At 38.0% G+C, this 20,773-nt stretch overlaps 1 protein-coding gene across 2 annotated transcripts in view; it reads right to left on the bottom strand.

The window, feature by feature from the left end:
- UVRAG (UV radiation resistance associated) overlaps positions 1–20,773 on the bottom strand; it is a 303,419-nt gene that overhangs the window by 134,826 nt on the left and 147,820 nt on the right. For both annotated transcript variants that reach the window (XM_021712220.1, XM_008057822.1), the window contains 3 exons: positions 11,125–11,209; positions 8,049–8,136; positions 6,498–6,558 (listed from right to left, as the gene is read on the bottom strand). In XM_021712220.1, coding sequence (XP_021567895.1) covers positions 6,498–6,558; positions 8,049–8,136; positions 11,125–11,209 — 234 coding nt within the window. The remainder of the gene's footprint in view (positions 1–6,497; positions 6,559–8,048; positions 8,137–11,124; positions 11,210–20,773) is intronic.

The following is a 20,773-nucleotide window of genomic DNA, read 5'->3' as shown; positions in this document are numbered from 1 at the left end:
TTAGAAAAATATGAGATATAAAATTTTGATTTTTTTTGTCATAAACAAGTTCATCCACGTCCAAAATTCCAGTATATGTCAAATATTATTACAATAAAATATTTGGTTCCAACACTATTCTATTTAATATGAAGTGATTCATTTTTCACTATTTCGTAAAAATGTTTAGGGAGTTGTTGGTAGGTGATCTGCGAGATGTCTCTGAGCGCAAAGGGTTAAAATAGTCCTACCAGTAAAGACCAAGTCCTTCAGAACCTCTTTTTTTTGAGTCAAGAGTCTCATTCTGTCACCTAGGCTGGAGTGTAGTGGCATAATGACGGTTCACCAAGTCTCAAACTCCTGGGCTCAGGTGATCCTTCTGTCTCAGCCTCTCGAGTAGCTGGGACTACAGGTGTGTACCACCATGCCTGGCTAATTTTGTATTTTTTGTGGACTGGGGTCTCACTATTGTTGCCCAGGCCAGCTGTGAGCTCTCAGGCTCAAGCAATTCTCTTGCCTGGGTTTCCCTCTGCTGGGATTACAGATGTGGGCCACCATGCCTGGTCATGAACCTCCTTTTGAAGGGAGAGGGGAAGAGCAAGAAGAGAACTCAGAGAGAAGAAGGATAATACTATGCTAAGTTGGAACTCTCTTACATGTGCCTTACACAAAGCTTTTCCTTTACTTTATGACCTGGCAGAAGAGGATTTGAAAACTTCCAGAAAGCAGCAGGCCATTATTAATCGGTGTTCCAAATAGGTCAAATGCAAACTATGAATGTTAAAAAAAAAAACCTATCCAATGCTAAGCACCTCAAGCATCTACATTTTCTCCCATATGAATAGAGGGGAAATGCCAAAGAATTAAATTTGCAGATTTTGAGACTATATTCACATCTCTATTAAAAGAACAAAAAATGAGTTTTTTAGCCTCACCTCTCACCAATGAACAATTTGCTCAAATTTAAAGATAAAAGGTATCTCTAGAGAAGCCTACACTCAGATATAAAAAAACCAAAAAGAAACAGCACACCCTGAAAATGGAGTACTATTGGAAATCAGCACTGATCTGGGTTATTCACACTCACCACTCTTGCCACCACATGTCTCCCCACTCCATCTATGAACAATTCTAGGCTGTCTCCCATTCCGAGCCATAGTGCTCCATCACAGGCTCAGTGTTAAACATCGTGGTGTTGGGTTTCCAATATTGAAGCTTTATATTAAAAAGCATTTTAAAAGGACCACGGGTGAAGCATTATAGGGCCCAAGGGTATTCCAATACCCTCAAAAGGAAAACCACCTCCTGGTAGGGAAGTCACTTTCATCACCCCCAGACCACTGAAACTCCAATGGGAAAATGTGAGCTCATGTGGTTAATTATGGCTATTGCAGGCCATGCAACCTCAGATGTCACATTCTGTTGCCAATCACTTTAGCTCAAAAACCAAAAGGTTTCAGGTTTCCAGCATTCCAAGATCTGAAAGATTTTTTACCTGCCAAAGCCAAAACCCAGCTCTCTGGGGTGTGCTTTTCCAGTAAGCATTAATGACGTCCCTCACACCTAATGCAGAGCCGAGGCTTGTGTTCCCTATGCTGTTCTGGGGGTTAGAAAGGTCACAGCTGATAGTTTTGTTAGTAAGAAGTTGAAGGGGGAGTAGAGGGTCTAGGGAGAAACCGGAATGAATTGTAAAATTCAGATATAAGAAAAATACGCTAATGCAAAGAAAGTTATAAGAGGCTTAACAATAAAATAAAAACCTGCAGTTTCTCCATTATAAATACTTCTGATTTCTTTTTTAAACGTAGGTAGCCGCTCAAGGCTGCAGCTTTTGTGTAATTTTTATGGCAATAAATTCCACAAACACACAATGGCCATGACAACATTATAAATTAATTCAAATACTCCTTTGATTTATATGTTGGACAAACTATTAATATTCAAATGCATCCAAGTACAATAAGTGATCTAAAAGCTCTTACCATCCTGCCTTCCCAATCACTGAGGCAGCTGATTTGTTAAGGAATCAAGCACCCACTGATCCAGACAGGACAAAATATTTAAGACTCTAATCACTGCCACAGCATCTATGGAATCATTCCATGTTCTCAATGAGACACTGTTTGACATATGGACTCTCCTTTCCAAGAAATCATGCCTGCATAAAGGGATACAGACACAGAAGGAAATCTGGGTCTCATTACCACAAAAGGCTCTCGTGTTATGGATTACTTAAAAACACACACGCACAAACATTTTTTTAAGCTAAATGTCTCAGTCGATGGAACTCAGATGAACACCCTTCATTGTACAATTTCCCCCCATTTTGTCCAGGTTTCTTTGGCATACTCTAACAGTAACTTACCCATTTAGAAAAATACAATAAAGCTTGGGCACCATGGAGTTTTCCCAAACAGTATCAACCCATGCAATACAAAAAGTCTATCCCAGCAAAGTCTCATGAATATCATAGGATAACTAGTTTGCAGTTCCTCACTAGCATCTCTCCCAGAAAGCAGCTGGCACGGAATACTAAAAGGTTGTCAGAGGTTTAGAGAGGTTATCATTCAAAGCAAGGGAGAAAATCACATCATGACAAGAACATGAGCCTGAGAATCAGGCAGACCAGGGATAACCTTAGCTTTACCACTGGCTAATATGACTCCTTGGAAAAACTAATCTGAGTCTCAATCTTCTTATTAAAAAAAAAATTGAGGGTAACTCCTTTCCTCACAGAAGGAATTAATTCTCATAGCTGTGAGAATTAAAGTTATAAATGTGACAACGTCATGTGTGATGTTCCATGTTGCCATATTTCTACTTCCCAACCTAAAATATCCTCCCATATTTCTTTCTACAGGGAAACACCATGTCATCTTTTAAGGCAGTGCAAGCATCATCTTCTCTCTAAAGGTTTTCCTGATAGTTCTGAGTATCTCTGCTTCTTTGAGTTCCTTGTACCTGGTATAAACCTCTAAGCACCTGATACAAAGCATGAATTCAGTAAATATTTCTTTTCTTTTTTTTTTTGAGTCGGAGTCTCACTCTGTCGCCCAGGCTGGAGTGCAGTGGCACACTCACAGCCACCACCTCCATCTGCAGGGCTCAGGTGATTCTTCCACCTCAGCCTTCCAAGTAGCTGGAAACACAGGCATGCATGTGCCACCACGTCCGGCTAATTTTTTTGGTCTACTGTAGAGACAAGGTCTTGCCAAGTTGCTCAGGCTGGTTTCCAACCCCTAAGCTCAGGCAATCCTCCTCTCGCCTCGGCCTCCCAAAGTGCTAGGATTACAGGCGTGAGACACTGCACCTGGCTATAAATATTTCTTGACTGGCTTGACTCCAATTCCGACTCCCTCAAATGGACTGTAATCTCATGGTGGTAGGATCAGTGTCTTCATCATCTCTGCATACTCTCAGCACCAGACACAGCAGATGATGTGCACATGGCCCTTAATACACTTAGTATATGGACATGCCTTGCAGAATGCAAACATAAGATTTTTAAAGTCCAATACTCCAATATGTGCTTCTTAAAGTTTCTGATTCCTAGGGGTCATGGAGAGTGAATAACACCTTAGAGGAAAAATAAACATTTCTGTCGTTTTATCTCACATTTCCTCTTTCAGCAACAGCAATAAGAAGCGACACTAATTTTTCAAAGGGTAGAGAGAATATATTCAGCTTAATAGGTACTCTAAGTACTATGAAAAACTAGGAAACAAGGAACTTAAAAAGAAAAGTATACAAAATCAAGAAACATCCAGGGTAGACTAAGGTAACAGACTGCCTTGCCACTCCTGATATTCCTGCTTGCCTTCCTTCAACCCATTTTGTAATAAGCAGCCAGAGTGACTTTGAAAAGCCTAACTCAGCTCATGCCATCCCTCTTCTTGAAGCCCTTCAGGCATTTCGCAGTTCCCCAAGAACAAAATACCAACTCCTCACTGTAGCCTCAAAGCCCTGACTGCCCTCCCCATCTTCTCGGATATAACTCTTCCCCTTGTTCACTATGCTCAGCTGTGCAGGTCAGTCTTTCCTGTCCTTCCTTCTGTCCTCTCTCTTTTGCAACTAATTCCAATTATATTTATTGAGTACCTTGTATGAGGGGGGACTCCCAGAAAACTGGAATTAGCTTTTGGAGGGTGGGCCCCGTGTAGCACATGCTTCCCCTGCTAGGTAAGTGTTCTAGGAACCCATCAGCATCAAGTGTAACAGCTAGTGTTGATATGAGAGGCTGCCTTCGGCTTCAGTGAATTTTTTTTGGAGATTCTTTCAATGTGATTGCCCATTTCATGATGGGTGATTTACGAGTGCAACTGCCCACACTGCACTGAGTGTTCAAGCAGATTTTGACCCAAAACAGCATGTGTCCCGTGCCCCACCCTCCCTGTTCACCCAATCTCACCCTGAGCAGCTTTTTTTTGTTTCCTTGAAGAAAAAAGTCCTCAAAGGGAAACGTTTTGCCGATGTGGAAGAGGTGAAACAAAAAACAGCAGAAGCACTAAAAGGCATCAAAAACTGTTCTGGGCAGTGGAAAAAGTGTCTCCACAGGTGTACTGCATCAAATGGAGAGTATTTTAAAGGTGACCGGAAGTTTAAACATGTAAGAATAAATACACAATTTTTTAATAAATAAATTCTGGTTGCTGGGGGGTCCCCTTCATCCTTAAGAAGCTCTTTCAAATGTTTTCTCATTTGATCACCACAAGTTAGAGATATAGATCTTAACTCATTTTATAACTAAAGAAATGAAGCTCAGAGATTATGTGATTTACCCAAAATACAAGTCTTTTCTCCCATCCCCCAACCTTGAGCTTTCCCAGATATGCCAAGCCCATTCCTGCCTCATCAAGACCTTAGTACTCACTGCCCCTTCTGTCTTCTCTGACAGTTTTATCTAAAGTAGTTTCCTTCAATCTCTACGATAGTGTATTCCTTTATTAAATACTTGCTAATTACTTATTGTCTTGTTTATTGGCTGTCTCCTTCAATAAGCACCATGGAAGGAGAGAACATGTTTGTTTTCTTCATCATTGTAGCCTCAAAACCCTGCACAGTGCTTGGCATATAGGTGTCCAATAGGTATTTTTTCAAAGAATGACATTCTGTATCCCAAACCTGTTACGGGACTCAAAGGGCTCAATATGTTTAGTCGATGATTGGATGCACATATGTGCAGTAGCTTCAAGACATCAAACACAAGCACATTTCTGTGACTATATTATAGAGACTTGAGGGAGCACTATGAAATGGAAACCAGACAAATCCCAGCTATATCATTACATAGCTTTGTGGTCTCAAGCAGGTCAATGAATATCACTTTCCTGATAGGGCTCCTTTGTTGGTTTTTGTGAGAATTAAAGACAAGGCAAAATCTCATGCTTTTATAGATAATGGTATGCCTCACTTAATCTTCACAACAATCTTGTAAAACAGGTAGGACATAAATTAATATGTTCATACTATCAATTAGGAAATCAACTCAAAGGTCACATGACTTGCTCCAAATTATATGGTTTACAGAAGAGGAACTAGAACTTGAACACAGGTTTTCCAACTCCTGGTTTATGGCTCTCCTTTTATCATGCCCAACAACCTACTGGTAAGGGCCCAAGGACGTAATGGATTAAAATAGTATTAAGTGTTAAAGGACTACCAATAACAATCGTTTCTTTTTGAAAACCAGAAGAAAGTCCCAATCAAAACTAGCAATGCTCTCTTCTTGAATAACTTCTTTCCAAATAGATAATATTCTGGCTTTGGGAATAATCTATAAATATATCACAATATTGTAGGCCTCAAAGTATCATTCAGGCTAAGGGAAAAGAACTTTGCTAACAATAAAAACAATCTGTTTACCGATATACCAAAGAAAATGATTCTTTGGAATATCTGCAAATGTCTATAGGAAAAATAAAAGATTTTAAAATGTAGAAATTATTACAAATCATATTCTATAATACCTTTAATGTAACTGTTTTGTCAGAAGAGAAGAGAAATAATGGTATAACAAATTAAACCTGTAGCAGTGGGAGTGGTGCCAAATTAAATTTTCAAACACTTTTCAGGTCAACAAGAATGTGACTTTCTAAATAATAAAAAAAAGATTAGTGTTTAGTGTTCCTCTGCTCCCAACCACACAAATTTTTCAAGACAAAAAATCAAAACATAAGGACAGGGAGATTATTGATAGTTCTTAAAAACCCTACTTCCTTATTTGCTTAAAGCAAATCTATTTTCTTTTAAATTTCAAATATAAAGCTCAATAATTATTTTTCTATGATCAGACCAAACATTCTCTTATGTCTCCCATCAGGGAATCTAACCTACATACTTGCAACTGGGAAGGGCTAGAAGGTCCAAAATCCTTCTGGATAAAGTACTAGGCAACCAACATTTCAAAACAACTCTATTCCCATATATATTTTATATATATGGGAATATATATTTTATATATATATATATGTATTCTTTATATACACCACATCTTTTGAAGTAAACAAAGAAAATACTACCTTGGAAGTCCTCAGAATTAGGCAACTTGACACCACATACAAAGTAATCCTTATGCTCATTCTGTGAATTTAACCAAAGAATGAAATTAATTCTTCTTATATTTAAAGTAAATAAACTCTAAGTCAAATTTCAAAAAACTCAGCAGGTTGTTGTTGACACAAAAACAATAATACCATCCTAAACCCAAAATATTATCCTAATTATTAAAGCTGGATAAGGAATACAAGATGATTCATTATACTCTCTCATACATATATATACATTTGAAATTTTCTATAATAAAAACATCTAAGCCATCATGTCCAAGGAAAAAGCCATGTAAAGTTATCATCATAAAAATATCTTTGGCTAAGTCACATCTATAAATGATTTAATAAGATTCTGGAAGCAAACTGAAATCCTATTAACTTCTTTCTCTTAAAATTAGTGTTTTAAACCTCTTTTCATTAAAAAGAAATCCATCAAATTTAGCAGATTTGGTTCTCTAAAGAAGAATACTAATCCATTTTTACAGAAGTTTTACTTTTTGCATTTATTCTAAGACATTAGATTAGGTTCAAAAACTTAACATCCTGTCAGTTATCCCAGGACTATCTTAAGTAACACTAATAAATGTATAATTAGCAATTATATGTTTTTCTTTCTTTGAGTTGGGGTCTCACTCCGTCACCCTGGCTGGAGTGCAGTGGCATGCTCACAGCTTACTACAGTCTAATCTCCTGGGTGCAGCCTCCTAAGTAGCTACTCCTAAGTAGCTAGTACAAGACCATGCCTAGCTAATTCTTTTGATTTCTTGTAGAGATGAGGTCTCACTATGTTGCTGAGGCTGGTCTCAAACTCCTGGGCTCAAGCAATCCTTCTGCCTCAGCCTCCCAAAGTGCTGGGATTGTAGGCATGAGTCTGCTTCCCTGCCCAACAATTATATTTTAAAAGCGGTGTAAGCCGGGCTCGGTGGCTCAGCCTGTAATCCCGCGCCTTTGGGAGGCTGAGGTGAGTGGATTGCCTGAGCCCGCGGGATCGAGACCCGCCTGGGCAGCGAGACCTCATCTCTACAGTAAACCAAAAAATCAGCCGGGCGTGGTAGCGCATGCCTGTAATTCCAGCTACTTGGAAGGCTGAGGTGTAAGGATTGCCAGAGCCCAGCAGGCCGAGGCTGCGGTGGCCGGAAGTGGACACTGCACTCCAGTCCGGGCGACAGATTGAGACTCCAACTCAAAAAAAAAAAAAAAAGTGGTGTATATATGTGTCAGAAATAGTGAGAGGGGATAATTTGAGTAAAAGGATCCTAAAGAAATAAAAAATGACTTGACATTCTTTCAGATGATGGGTGCTTCCCACCATCAAATTGATATAAAGACTAAAATTGTGGAACCTAGGGCCAATCAAGTCTAAATCTACTTTTAAAATAGGTATTAGCTCCTGAAAGAATGATGACAGTGCATGTGATTATGACCAGAGCAATGAGCTTTTTCACTGAGAGCAAATTTCAAACAAAAATTATCGTTTCAAAAAGTAAAATTATTTCAGAAAATGCAAAGCTTACAACTTACCAAATCAATAGGGTAAATGTAGGAAAGCTCAGAGAGTAACTGCCTGCAACGAATTGTCAATTGAGCATTGGTCTTCAGAAAGAGTTCTCTAATGAGGAAAGAAAGAAAGTACATTTACTTAAGAAATACGCTTTCATGTTTTCTAACACTTAGTGCCACATAAATAAAGATTAAATGGTCTGTAGTAGGCCACAGAAACCCAGAAGGAGAGGCAAGAACAGTAGCTACCATGAATCTTGAACTATCTCCAAGTAGTTTCATTCAAGTTAACCAAGGCCACTGTGTATGCCTTGCACCTTGATGAGAGATGCAATGGAAACAGATAATCATTCACTGAGCACCTACAAATGGCTCTATTCAATTGTTACAACTCTAGTAGGCTGATATGATTATATACCCATTTATAAACAAAGAAACAAGATTTAGAGAAGCTGAGTAATCTGACCAAGATTTCACAGCCAATATTTAATGAGGCCAATTTGATTTCAGGAAAGATCCATATGGTATTTTCTCAAAAGTATTCTTTCACACGAAAATTATCTCAAAAAACAACCAGTTGCAAAGTAAGAAAAATAACAAAATAAGAAGCTGTAGCAAGAGATGACCCAGCTCTTCTCTTAAACTATTTAAGAAATATGAGCAATAGATAAAATATCCATAAAATAAACTACCTGCTTAATTGTGTCAACAATTTAAGAACAAGAGGAATTTGGAGAAACTGTAGGTCGGAGTAGAATTAAGAAGTTGTATAATGCAAAGAGCATTGTCATATGACATATATATGGGTTTTATTCCTGATTCCTAGCAAGGAGTATCTAAACCCCTTAAAATTTCCTGAGGGATTAGTGTGTCTTTTGCTATTCTTTATGAGCACCTTTGGATCATACCAGAGTTTATGCTAATGAAATGATCTAGGATCGGACTCCTAGACAGTCTCAGGATGGAACTGGCCACTAGAGAAGCAAAGCAATTATAGGGCTGGAATTTGCAGCCCCACACACGAACCTGTGAGAAGAGGGCTGGTGGAGGGTTGGAGGTCAAAAACTCCTAAGACTCTTGAACTACAAGATTTGGTTAGCTCCCAGACCGGAGGCAGTTGGAGGAGGGTGTGCACAGAGAAGGCATGGAAGTTCTGTGCCCCTCCCCTATTCCTTGCCCTATGCATCTATTCCATCTAGCTGTTTGTTTAGCCGTATCCTCTGTAATAGCCTTTATCATAAACAAGTAAACATTAAGTAAATGCTTCCCTGAGCTCTGTGAGCCACTCTAGCAAATTACTCAAACCCAAGGCAGGGATTATGGGACCCCATATCCTAAGCAGGTCAAGCAGCAGCACAGCTCACGACCTGGGGCTTACAATTGACATCTGATGTGGTAGGACAGCGGTCTTGTGGAACTAAGCACTTAACCTGTAGGACCTGAGACTCTCCAGGTAGTGTCCAAAATGTATTAAATCATAAGACATACAACGAGTGTCTGCTGAAGGACCTAGTGTCAAAAGTGTTGGGTTGAGAGGCATGCCAGAGTAAGAAAAACACTTTTGTTTTTCCTATCTAAAACAGCACTGAAGATATAATGGAGTCCAGTCCTGGATTTGCTAGTGAGCTGGATAGTGACTTCCCACAGTCTTGCTTTCCTATCTGCAAACTGAGGGAATTATAATAGATAATCTCTATGTTCTTTCCAGCTCTAACATTCTTTTTTTTACAATTAAACTTTCTTATAGAGATGTGGGGTACAAGTAAGGATTAATTACACAAGTAGGCTGCATGAAGGTAAAGTTTGGCCCTCCAACTGGCCCTTATTCCCTGTGGTATAGTATTAGGTACCCCTTATGTTGTTAAGCGCCCCTCCCCTCCCCTGGCAGTGGCCAGCGACTGCCAATCCCTCCCTTGTGCTAATGTAGTTAATATTCAGGTTCCATTTATGAGTGAGAATATGTGGTATTCAGTTCTTTGTTTCTGTGATAGAACGCTAAGTATGATGGTCTCCAACTCCACCCAATTTGCTTCAGATTCCATAATTTTGTTCTTCTTTATGGTTGTGTAATACTCCACTCTGTATATGTACCAAGTTTTCTTTATCCAATCCACTTTCAATGTGCAGTAGGGTTGGTTCCATGCTTTTGCTATTGTGAATATGCATATGCAGGTGTCTTCGTGGTAGAATGATTTATGTTCCTCTGGGTATATTCCCAGCAGAGGGACTGCTGGATCTTATGGAAGATCAATTTTTAGTTCTTTTAGGAATTGCCACATTGCTTTCTATAGAGATTAAACTAGTCTGCCTTCCCACCAACAGTGTAAAAGCGTTCCCTTTTCTCCATACCAGGTCTAACATTCTTGAATCCTCAATTGCTAAGGTTTCTTGAAGACAGTTGCAAGATGGAATAACTTTCCAGGAGAAGTGAGTGAAGGTGAGCTAAAGAACAGAGGTGGTAATGAACCGAGCATGTGTTGGAAAAATAAAAACTACCAGAATTTGTTGAATGAATGTTTGGGGAGCAACTAAGATTAACCACAGTTATACAGTACCAATTTATTAAAGGCTGTTTGAAAATTAGGCAAAAGAATCACCATATTAAGAAGTCAAAAAATAAGGTAAAAATGGTATTTTAAGAGGAGAGGTCTGATGGCAGCATGGAGGATGAACTGGAAAGATAGATTAATGTTAGAGAGATAAGCTAGGAGCTCCTTAGGTTAATCTCAATGATCTAACATAAAGCAGGAGTAAGTCTAGAGAAATTACTGAAAGGAAATTATAAGCTAAACTGCATGTAGCAGACAGGAGGAGGAGATTCAAACATTAAGCCAGGGTGCTGTGGCCTAGGAAACTCGAACAGCATTCATGTTTCTCATTATGACCACATACTAGGAACTTTCATAACTAGCTTCTAGCACAGTACATGACACATAGTAGGTGCTTAATGAATATTTGTTGAATAAATGAATGTGGCACTGAAGTGTATGAAATATAAATTAATATCATCAGTGTTTAAAGAAGAATGCTACTTTTCCAAATGTATCCTCACAGTAAACTGAACACTCATAGCAATGATTCTCAGCGGTGCATTTACCTTTTTGCAGTACACTCCTTTCTCAGCTCATTTAGGGATTCCTTCTGGAGTTGAAGTTTGAGATGCTCAGCTGAAAATGTACTTCCTAAAGAGAGAGGAAGGAGACAATTCATGTGTAACACTGCAGACAGGACTGTTCAACCACAGCACAGGACACCAAGCCCAGTCCCCAGACTGTGAGAGTGAAATGAAAAGTTAGGCAAAGTGCATTGAGTACAGACATCTTTTAGGGAAATTAGAAAGAATAAACTTTCCTATTGACCCAATTTTCACACAAATCCAACCTCTAGCAGGAGCCAAAGAGAAGGCACCTAAGACTCTCTGCCTATAGAAATTTCTGGATTGCTGACCAAGAAAACCATGATGAGATTTCAAAATCCAGACTTCATTTTTAAAAAAGAGTGGTTAATTTTCTTCCAACCACAAATGCCATATAACAACACTACTGAAAATATAAAAAGTAGAGAAAAAAAAATCACCTGCATTTTGACTACTATAACATAGTTCCTAAATATAAGTATTTCTATAAACTTTAATCTTTCTCGCAAATATCAGTATTTTAGTGAAAATCACAGTACAAGAAAAGTATATTCTGATTTTTCCATATTATGTCACACGCATTTTTACATGTTGACAGATAGTCTGAGTTATGGTTGTATAAAATTTAACTCCATGAAAGTGAATTATAGAAGTATTCCACATTTTAACTGATACTTTCAGATGCTAATTCTATGATAGGACATTTAGTTTTCTTTAAGAGTTTATTTTAGCATTCTCATGATTAATATTTGTGCTTATATGCATGATTTTTGTGTTTTGAAGCCCGCATTTCTGTTATCATAAAAACTTACATCTTCCTACTCTGAGAATTGCTTCTTAGGATCTTGACAATCCAGGTCTGATTACAACTTCAGGGGCCCACAAAACAGACAATCTTAGATCTTGACATACTGTTTTACAACTTAGTGTAAACTCTTAAAGTTTAAACTCATCTTACAAAGGAGGTTAGTTTTAAGAACTGTGACCCAATAAGAAAGCATGCCCTAAGCTCTTGTGCATACCTCTCACAGGGAGAAGCAGAAAGTAGGTTAAATGACCAGGATACAGTTTGAACCTCAGCACTAAATCCACCAACCTAAGCAACTTTCTCAACCCATTGCTAAGTTGGAAACTTTGATCCTCAAAAGACCTTAATCAATGAACACCACTTATCTTCTTTAACCCACAAAATAATTCCTCCTCAAATCTTTACCTTAATGATTTTATAAGTCATTTAGGATGGCACCCTGCACTCCCAGGCACTTTCATCAGAAGACATATGAATTCTTCTACCATTACAGAAATCTGGAATATTTTTCACCCCAGATAAATTAGGCTGCCTCAACTCTAACAGTGCTAGTCAAACCACAAATAAAGACCCAATACAGACCTGGGCTTCAAAATACAAGTGTGTGTCCTTCCTCAGTTTTGAAGACTCTTTAGAACATGTTGTTACATGACCAAGAAAAAAAAAGTGGCAAAAAGGAAAACTAAATAGGTAAATCTGAGTAAAGAATAAGGTGTGCTTTTTAGTATTATTCTTATTCTTGTAACTTTTCTCTATGTCTGAAGTGATTTTCATATAAACAGTAAAAGAGTAGATCTAAATCCAGGTCTAGACAGGGGTCACCTGAGAGGCTATGACTTTCCACAGGCTTTGTCAATACTAAGGATTTGGAAATCACACTGGTACCACCTCTCCAAAACATACAAGGTTCATTTTTCTATTAAAAGTAATTGGTTTGATTGAGGTAAGTGCTTACTGGTTACAGGGGTAGCCTCTGGAATAATAGTTATTTAGGCTCGGACAGAGAAATAAGTATTTGAAGGTACCTCAGAAAAATCAACCTAAATTCTAAAAGTCACATCAATATAAGTAATAATACTGAGGCAATAGCGTATTCAATCTCTACAGGGTTGTTTAAGCTTTTATTACCAGCCTATCTACTACATGACTGGTGCTGTGTCCTTCTAAGGATATTCTATCTGGAAGCAAAGATATCCATCTTTTTTTTTTTTTTAGTTGGAGTCTCACTCTGTCGCCCAGGCTGGAGTGCAGTGGCCGCTTCTGGCCACCACAGCCTCACCTGCTGGGCTCCGGTGATCCTTCCACCTCAGCCTTCCGAGTAGCCGGAATTACAGGCACGCGCTACCACGCCCGGCTGATTTTTTGATTTATTGTAGAAATGAGGTCCCGCTGCCCAGGCGGGTCTCAAACCCGCGGGCTCAGGCAATCCACTCACCTCAGCCTCCCAAGGCGCGGGATTACAGACTGAGCCACCGAGTCTGGCTTAAAGGTATCCATCTTTAAGAGCATACTTACATCCTGTTTCTCATCTAAATTTCTCTCTAGATTTAGCATTGATCGATGATTTGTTTGAATCAATCTTTACTTCAGTGTCTGCAAAATAATAATCTAACACCAACATTCCCTCCGTAATTACTAGTCAGCACTCAGCATTCTTTTCTGAATAAGAGCACTCTCTTCTCCATTAACTATCTATTATCAATGTGGAATCACAAATTCTTTTTTGTTTTTCAATAATCTATAATTAATTACTGCACATAATTATTTTGGTGCTCAAGTGGTCCCAGATTCAGCCAATGGGACTCTCTTCAATTTGCCTCCAGTGCCCATGAGACATACTACCATGATGTTACTTAAAAGTACTTTATAATTTTAATTTCTTTTAAAATTCTTTTTCCTAGAGACAGGGTCTCACTATATGTTGCTATACAGTCTCAAACTCCTGGCCTCAAACAGTTCTCCTGCCTCAGCCTCCCAAGAAGCTAGGATTACAGGTGTGAGCCACTATACCCATCCTATAAATTTAATTTCTGTAGGCTTTGTAGTGATGTCCCTTTTCATTTCTAATACTGGCTTTATCTTTTATTACTTAATCAGACTGGCCACAGGCTTATCAATTTTACTGACTTTTTTTTTTTTTCCAAGGAACCCCATTTTGGTTTCATTGATATCCTCTACTCTTTCTATTTTCAATGTCACTGATTTCTGGCCTTTATTATTTCCATCCTGCTTGATTTGGGTTCAATTTGTTCTTTTCTAGTTTATTAAGGCACAAGATTAGATTATTAATTGGAGAGCCTTCTTTTCTTACATAAGCATCAAATGCTATAAATTTCCCTCTAACCTTGTATCCCTTTGTGTTTCGTTATATTTTCACTTTCATTCAATTAAAAATATTTTCAATTCTGCCTTGTTATTTCTTCTTTGACTTATAGTTTATTATATGTATGCTGTGTAATTTCTAAATAGTTGGAATTTTCAAGATATTTTTCTGTGACTCCTAGTTTATTTCTGTTTTGGTGAAAGGACATACTTTGTATGATTTTAATTATTTTGTATTTGCTTTATGGTACCAAATACGGTCTAACTGAATGCTCCATGTATACTTGAATATGCATATTCTGCTAGCATTCAGTGGAGTGGTGCATTGTCAATTAAGTCAAGTAAGTTGATAGTGTTGTCAAGGTATTTTATCCTAACTGATTTCTCTCTACTTGTTCTATCAATTACTCAGAGATGAAAATGTATGAAGCCTCCAACTATAATTGTTCATTTAACTCTTTCTTCTTTCAGTTCTACCCCTTCTGCTTTATATATATATATATATATATATTAAGTTCTATTGTTATGTTCACACATATTTAGAATTGTTATGTCTTTGGTGAACTGATCTAGTCACCAAAAGGTAATATCCTTCTTTATCTCAGGTAATAATCCTTGTTCTGAAGTCTACTTTGCCAGATACTAATATAGTCACTCCAGTTTTCTTCAGATTGTTATTTACACAGTATATCTTTTTCCATTTCTTAACTTTTAATCTATCTACCTTTATATTTAGGTAGATATTTACCTTGTAGATAGCATTTATTTTGAGCAGTGTTTTCAATCAAATCTGGACAATCTTTTTTAATGAAGATGTTTAGACTATTTACATTTAATATAATCATTAACATAGTTGAATTAAAATCTACCATTTTGCTAGTGTTTTCACTATGTTCCATCTATTTTTGTTCCCTTTTCCCTCTTGTTTGCTTTTTAATTAATTAATTTTTGATTATAAAGATGTGGGGTACAATTCAGGGTTAGGTATACATATGTTGATCATGCAGGTACCCTTGTTGATGAGGTATGCCCATCCCTTCCCTAGCAGTTTCACTAACTATCAATCCCTCCCTTCCTCCCCTGACAGTTTCTCACTACTGCCAATCCATAGTATTATAATAATTGTTCAAAATCTACTTATGAGCGAGAACATATGGTACTCTGTTCTTTGTTTATGTGATAGATCACCAAGTATGATCGACTCTAAATCCATCCAAGTTGCTGACACGTCCATATGTCTGTCCTTCTTTATGGCTGCATAATATTCCGCTGTGTATATGTATCACATTTTTTTTTTAATCCAGTCCAGCTTCGATGGACAACATGGTTGGTTCTATGCTTTTGCTATTGTGAATAGAGCTGCAACAAACATGTGTGCAGGTATCTTTTTTGTAGAATGATTTGAGTTCCTCCAGGTATATTCCCAGTAGAGGAACTGCTGGGTCATATTGCTTGCTTTTTTAATTATGTCTATGTTTTTGAATTGAGTATTTTTTGTGATTCCATTTTTTTCTTCACTATCAGCTTATGTTTACCTCTTTTAAAAGTTTTAGTGGTTTTCTAGGAGTTTACAATATATAATGTTAATTAATCACAGTCTGCCTTCAAAAACAGGTTGAGCATCCCTTATCCAAAATGCTTGGGACTAGAAGTGTTTCAGCTTTAAGATATTTTTGGATTTTAGAAAATTTGCATTGTATTTACCAGTTTGGCATTCTTAAATCCAAAAATCTGAAATCTAAAATGTTCCAATAAGCATTTCTTTTAAACATCATGTTGGCACTCTAAAAGTTTCAATTTTTGGGACATTTTGGATTTCAGATTTTTAGATTATAATTCTCAATGCATAATATTATGCCACTTCATGTAGAGTGCAAAAATACTAAAAATGGTACACTCAATTCTTCCTTTCCCTAGTCTTCAATTCTTCATACATTTTATTTAATGCACATGCTATAAACCCACAAACATCATTATTTTTGCTTTAGAAAGTCAACTTTTACCTTTTAGAGTAGTTAAAAAGTTTTTAATGTCTTTATATATACCTTTACTTCAACCATTTCTGGAAATCTCAAATTTGTTTTAACTTTTCCTTTGGGGGGCATGTGGGGATGGTTTGCTAGAGACTTTTTCTCAATGGTCCTGTACTATTCTCAAATTTAGGTACTCCCTGTGAACCTGCACCTAAGCAAGGGTCTCTCACCACGCTCTTGCCTCTCCTCAGGTAGTAAACTACTACGACTTGTTACTGTGCTTTCTATCCTGGTAGGGGAGAAGGACAGATAACTGCTCTGTTGTTCTGGCCCAACCAGGAATGCCTTGTATCTTGGCTATCAGGTTAGGGCTTTATAGATGATCTTGCTCCTCTCCCAGGAGAGATGTCTAATAGTCTAGGACCAAAACAGCTTTCTACTCCACCCCAAAGGGTGGAGATTTTTTTCCTTTGTTCCTCTTACAACCAAAACAGGTTTTTATCTGTGTCCTAGGACTACAGAGTTTGCAGCTCGGTTCCGGAGGCTTCATTCTTTTGTTCTTAGAGAAGAAGAATTATCCTTTTCTTCCAAGCACAGTCACTCCCTTCCTCCAGACTTAGACTTCTGATTTACTGCCCTGCCCTAAATCTTACTTATGAATATCTAATGGAAGTCTATGCAGAAGAAACTGAAAACAGGTATGTACTGCTTTATATCTGCTATATTCACAAACCAGACTACACTTGGCCATTAGCAACCCATTAAAAGCTTTAGTTGAATTATTTTACATTCTTATACAGTGCCCCCAACTTCTTCCCAGGCACTATCACTAGCAATCAGTACTCAACATCCTGTCTCTGCTTGGAGGTTGTCTCTTTCCTTAGACATCAGGCTACTTGGTAGCCCTGAGATCTTAGTTCTCTGATTGATTTAAGAAAAGTTATAACTTTGTATATTATCCCGTTTCTTCCTATTGTTAAGTGAAACTCATTCCAGCTTGGCTAGAAGTCAAATCTGAGAACATTAGTTTGTTTTTTTTAAAAGTTCTTCTCTGTTCTTTGTACTTGGGTCAGCTAATGTTTGCTCAACTTTGTCTCACTCATGCTATTTTCCTCAAATATATGATGACCTTTAGCTCATCCTTCAAATCTTTGAATAAATGATTAGATTGATTAGTATAGACAACTGATATAGGCTGCCTTGGAGCTGTAAAGATTTATTTACATAAAAGGCCTCACCCGGCAGTGCTAGCTCAGTATAAGTATGCAGGTCCTGTAGATAATCAGGCTTTCTTTCCTTCAGGGTGTATATGCTGTGACAGTATACCTTTACTTTACATTACTGCAACTGTCAAAGAGAAAGTTACTTTGGGATTTTATTTTATAGTATTAAACTCCTGAATAGAGTTTCCTTTCATGTTTTTCTCTTGGTGGGCTATAAAAGTCCACAGTCACTTTAGGTTTTGCTTTGGCTTTCTACCACGTCAAACACTTATGCCATGGGACCTAACCAGGTCAAGAATTCATTATGTTTAGAAAGCAGCACAGCAAATATTATAGAAAGTTGCTCCAGATACAGAGGAAGAAGTATGGGTCAGTAGGTCCATCTACCTTTACTTTTGCTCTATACTGATCTCTATACTTGGAGTGAAAGGACAAAAGACCAAAATGGAGTTGATATAACCAAAGTGCAGTCATTTCAACATTGCTTAGCTTTGTCATGTTTTGGGGTTTTTTAACACTTCTCTTTGATTTGCCCTCTAATCATCAGCAAAGGGCAGAACCGGTTTCCCAGAGGTAGCTATTGATAATTGTCTTGCAACCCCCCAGGTACTGATTACTTTGCTATTCCAAATATTTGTCTTCCAGTCATAAAGCAGTCCTTCATGACCTATATGACACAGACTCCATGGGAACAGTCCTGCCCCCTTCCTGATGATGTAAAACAGACCACTACCCAATCACCTTGACAGCCTATCCACACCAGAGGAAAGCCTTAAAAGTATTCAACCTCAAGCAGTTACCATGTTTTTGTTAAGTTCTGGCTGTGCCATGCTCTTCTGTAAGCACTGGCCAGCTTCCTATCTGGGGAGGTGGATTCTCCTTTTTCTCTCTCTCTCCAAACTACTTTCTAAATAAAAAATTCTTTCTAATCTAATTTCTGTGCGATTCTTTGCATTTTACTCACAGCACCAGGCTATTCCATGGACCTAACATGCAGATTCCAAGTTTAAAGCCTCTGAGGGCTCTTTTTACCAGGAACCCCCACTGCATCCTTTCCTATTTGTGTTCTAGGCTGCAATTTTACCCTAGCTTATTCATCAAAACAGTCATATAGGCTTTGTATCCTTGAGAACTGTGTCAAAATCTTTGCTATCCCATTGGCACCCTCTTCTGTTTTCACCATTGCCATGGAGATAGATATAGATATAAATACAGATATAGACATTTACTATGATATCACTGGGCTATTAAGAGAGAGGGAAAGCAAATGCATGTGCTTGGTTTATCATCTTCCAAAATTGCTTTCTGAAATATTTGGCCCAGGCATATACCAATGTTATACTCTGTTAAATACGATAGCCCCTCTGTTCAGCAAGAACACAAGTCAGGCACTATAATTTTACTAACTAAATGTCAATGTTGGCTCCTATAAATCTAATAGTTAAAGACTATGACTCTTGCTTCCAGCAACAAAACAAAACACAGACTCTTTAGGCTCTTTCTCACTAGAGTTTGATCTTAGACTGGCCAATGGCCAGCTCTTGTCAAAAATCACAGTTAAAACCAATAAATTTCATTCTTCTGGGTTTTCTACCTCAAGTTAGATAACCAAAAAGCAATATATTTGGAGGACTTGAGCTTCTTTCCCTGCAGAAATGCCTTTTCTCTACTATGATTCATGACGTTGTCCTTCTCAAGTTTCTTGCTGTAACTTTTGTAAAATTGCAATTGACTTTATTTCATTATGATAGTTAATATTTTGCACATAAGAAACTGCCTGCAAGCCGGGCTCAGTGGCTCAGCCTGTAATCCTGCGCCTCTGGGAGGCTGAGATGAGTGGATTGCCTGAGCCCGTGGGTTCGAGACCTGCCTGGGCAGCGAGACCTCATCTCTACAAAAAATCAGCTGGGCGTGGTAGCGCATGCCTGTAATTCCGGCTACTTGGAAGGCTGAGGTGGAAGGATCGCCGGAGCCCAGCAGGTCGAGACTGTGGTGGCCGGAAGCAGCCACTGCACTCCAGTCTGGGCAATAGAGTGAGACGCCAACTCAAAAAAAAATAAAAAATAAAAAAAAAAAAGAAACTGCCTGCTAAATTCCTCTCAGAATTTTGTGCTAAGAGAATTTTTTTCCCCTCCTATTAAAGAAGCGATAGGTTTCCTTATAACAAGCAATAGAATACAAATGATATTTTTCATACTGTTATACAACTGGCAGGAGAGCTGAGGTCAGAGCTAATTTTAGTTCTTAAGAACAATAAGCAGATCCTGTGGGAGGCAGTGTGTCATATTTGGCAAGCCCATGGATGTAGGAATCAGAAAGATCTGGGTTGAAATTCTACCTGTGTTACTTTCAAGACTCTAGACAAGCTCTAACTTCTCTGAGTTTCATTTTCCTCATCTGTAAAATGGGGATAATTTCATTTTTGTTTAATATCTGCATTCTTGTGCCTGCCACCATGAAGCCTTACTGGAATTACTTGTAGCACCCTAAACTATACCTCCATGTTTCTGTATAAACTGCTCCCTTTGCCTGGAAGGTCTCACCTTCTCCCCAGCTATCGACTACACACTATTCTAGGCTCAGTGCAAGAGTCACTTCCTTTACCTGTTGTTCTGATTTTCAGATGTTTAACTTCTGTGTTCCTGTAACACCCTCCATATACCTCTGTCGTGTACTTACCACACCTGTCATTAAGACTCTAACATCTCACAGTATCAGGTTCTTTGTAAGTGTTCCATAAATGATGAATACATGAACTGATGAAAGCAAACACACAGACAAAAATAATTAATGTACTTCCCACTTTCTCTGCAAGCAATATGCTCTCTTTTTACCTCTATGGTGAACCATGTAACTGTAAATGCATTTTTTTTTTTTTGGTAAATACCACTTCCGATGCTTTCTGGGAATACATGAAGAAAAAATTGTAACAAACTAAAATATATTTCTGTCAGGTACTAATTTCTACACATCTATTCCTTCCAGTGCAAAAGGGGAAATTAAAATGAAAGTTTACCTTTCCTATGATCCAAAGAAGACATTACTGAAAAAAAAATTATTATAATTATACTGAAATTGAAATAGAATCAGAAGTTTGCTTAGGAACCATATTTGCACTCTCCTACCCCTTAACTTTACTCTCCCCCTTCATGCCACCCCTGACAAGTTGCCTGGCTTTTATTGCTAACAGCATAAATGCTAGGGGAAATCTGTCCTCAGGCCCAGAAATTTTTGAAAACCAGATATTAATAATTTTGAAGAAAGTCTGTTTAGAAATTTCTGTC

The sequence above is a fragment of the Carlito syrichta genome, unplaced genomic scaffold (assembly GCF_000164805.1).
Source record: "Carlito syrichta isolate Samal-C Ts95f unplaced genomic scaffold, Tarsius_syrichta-2.0.1 Scaffold303134, whole genome shotgun sequence".
Classification (NCBI taxonomy): Eukaryota; Metazoa; Chordata; class Mammalia; order Primates; family Tarsiidae; genus Carlito; species Carlito syrichta.
Note: the sequence above shows the minus strand (reverse complement) of the source record. Positions and strands in the feature narration are given on the sequence as shown.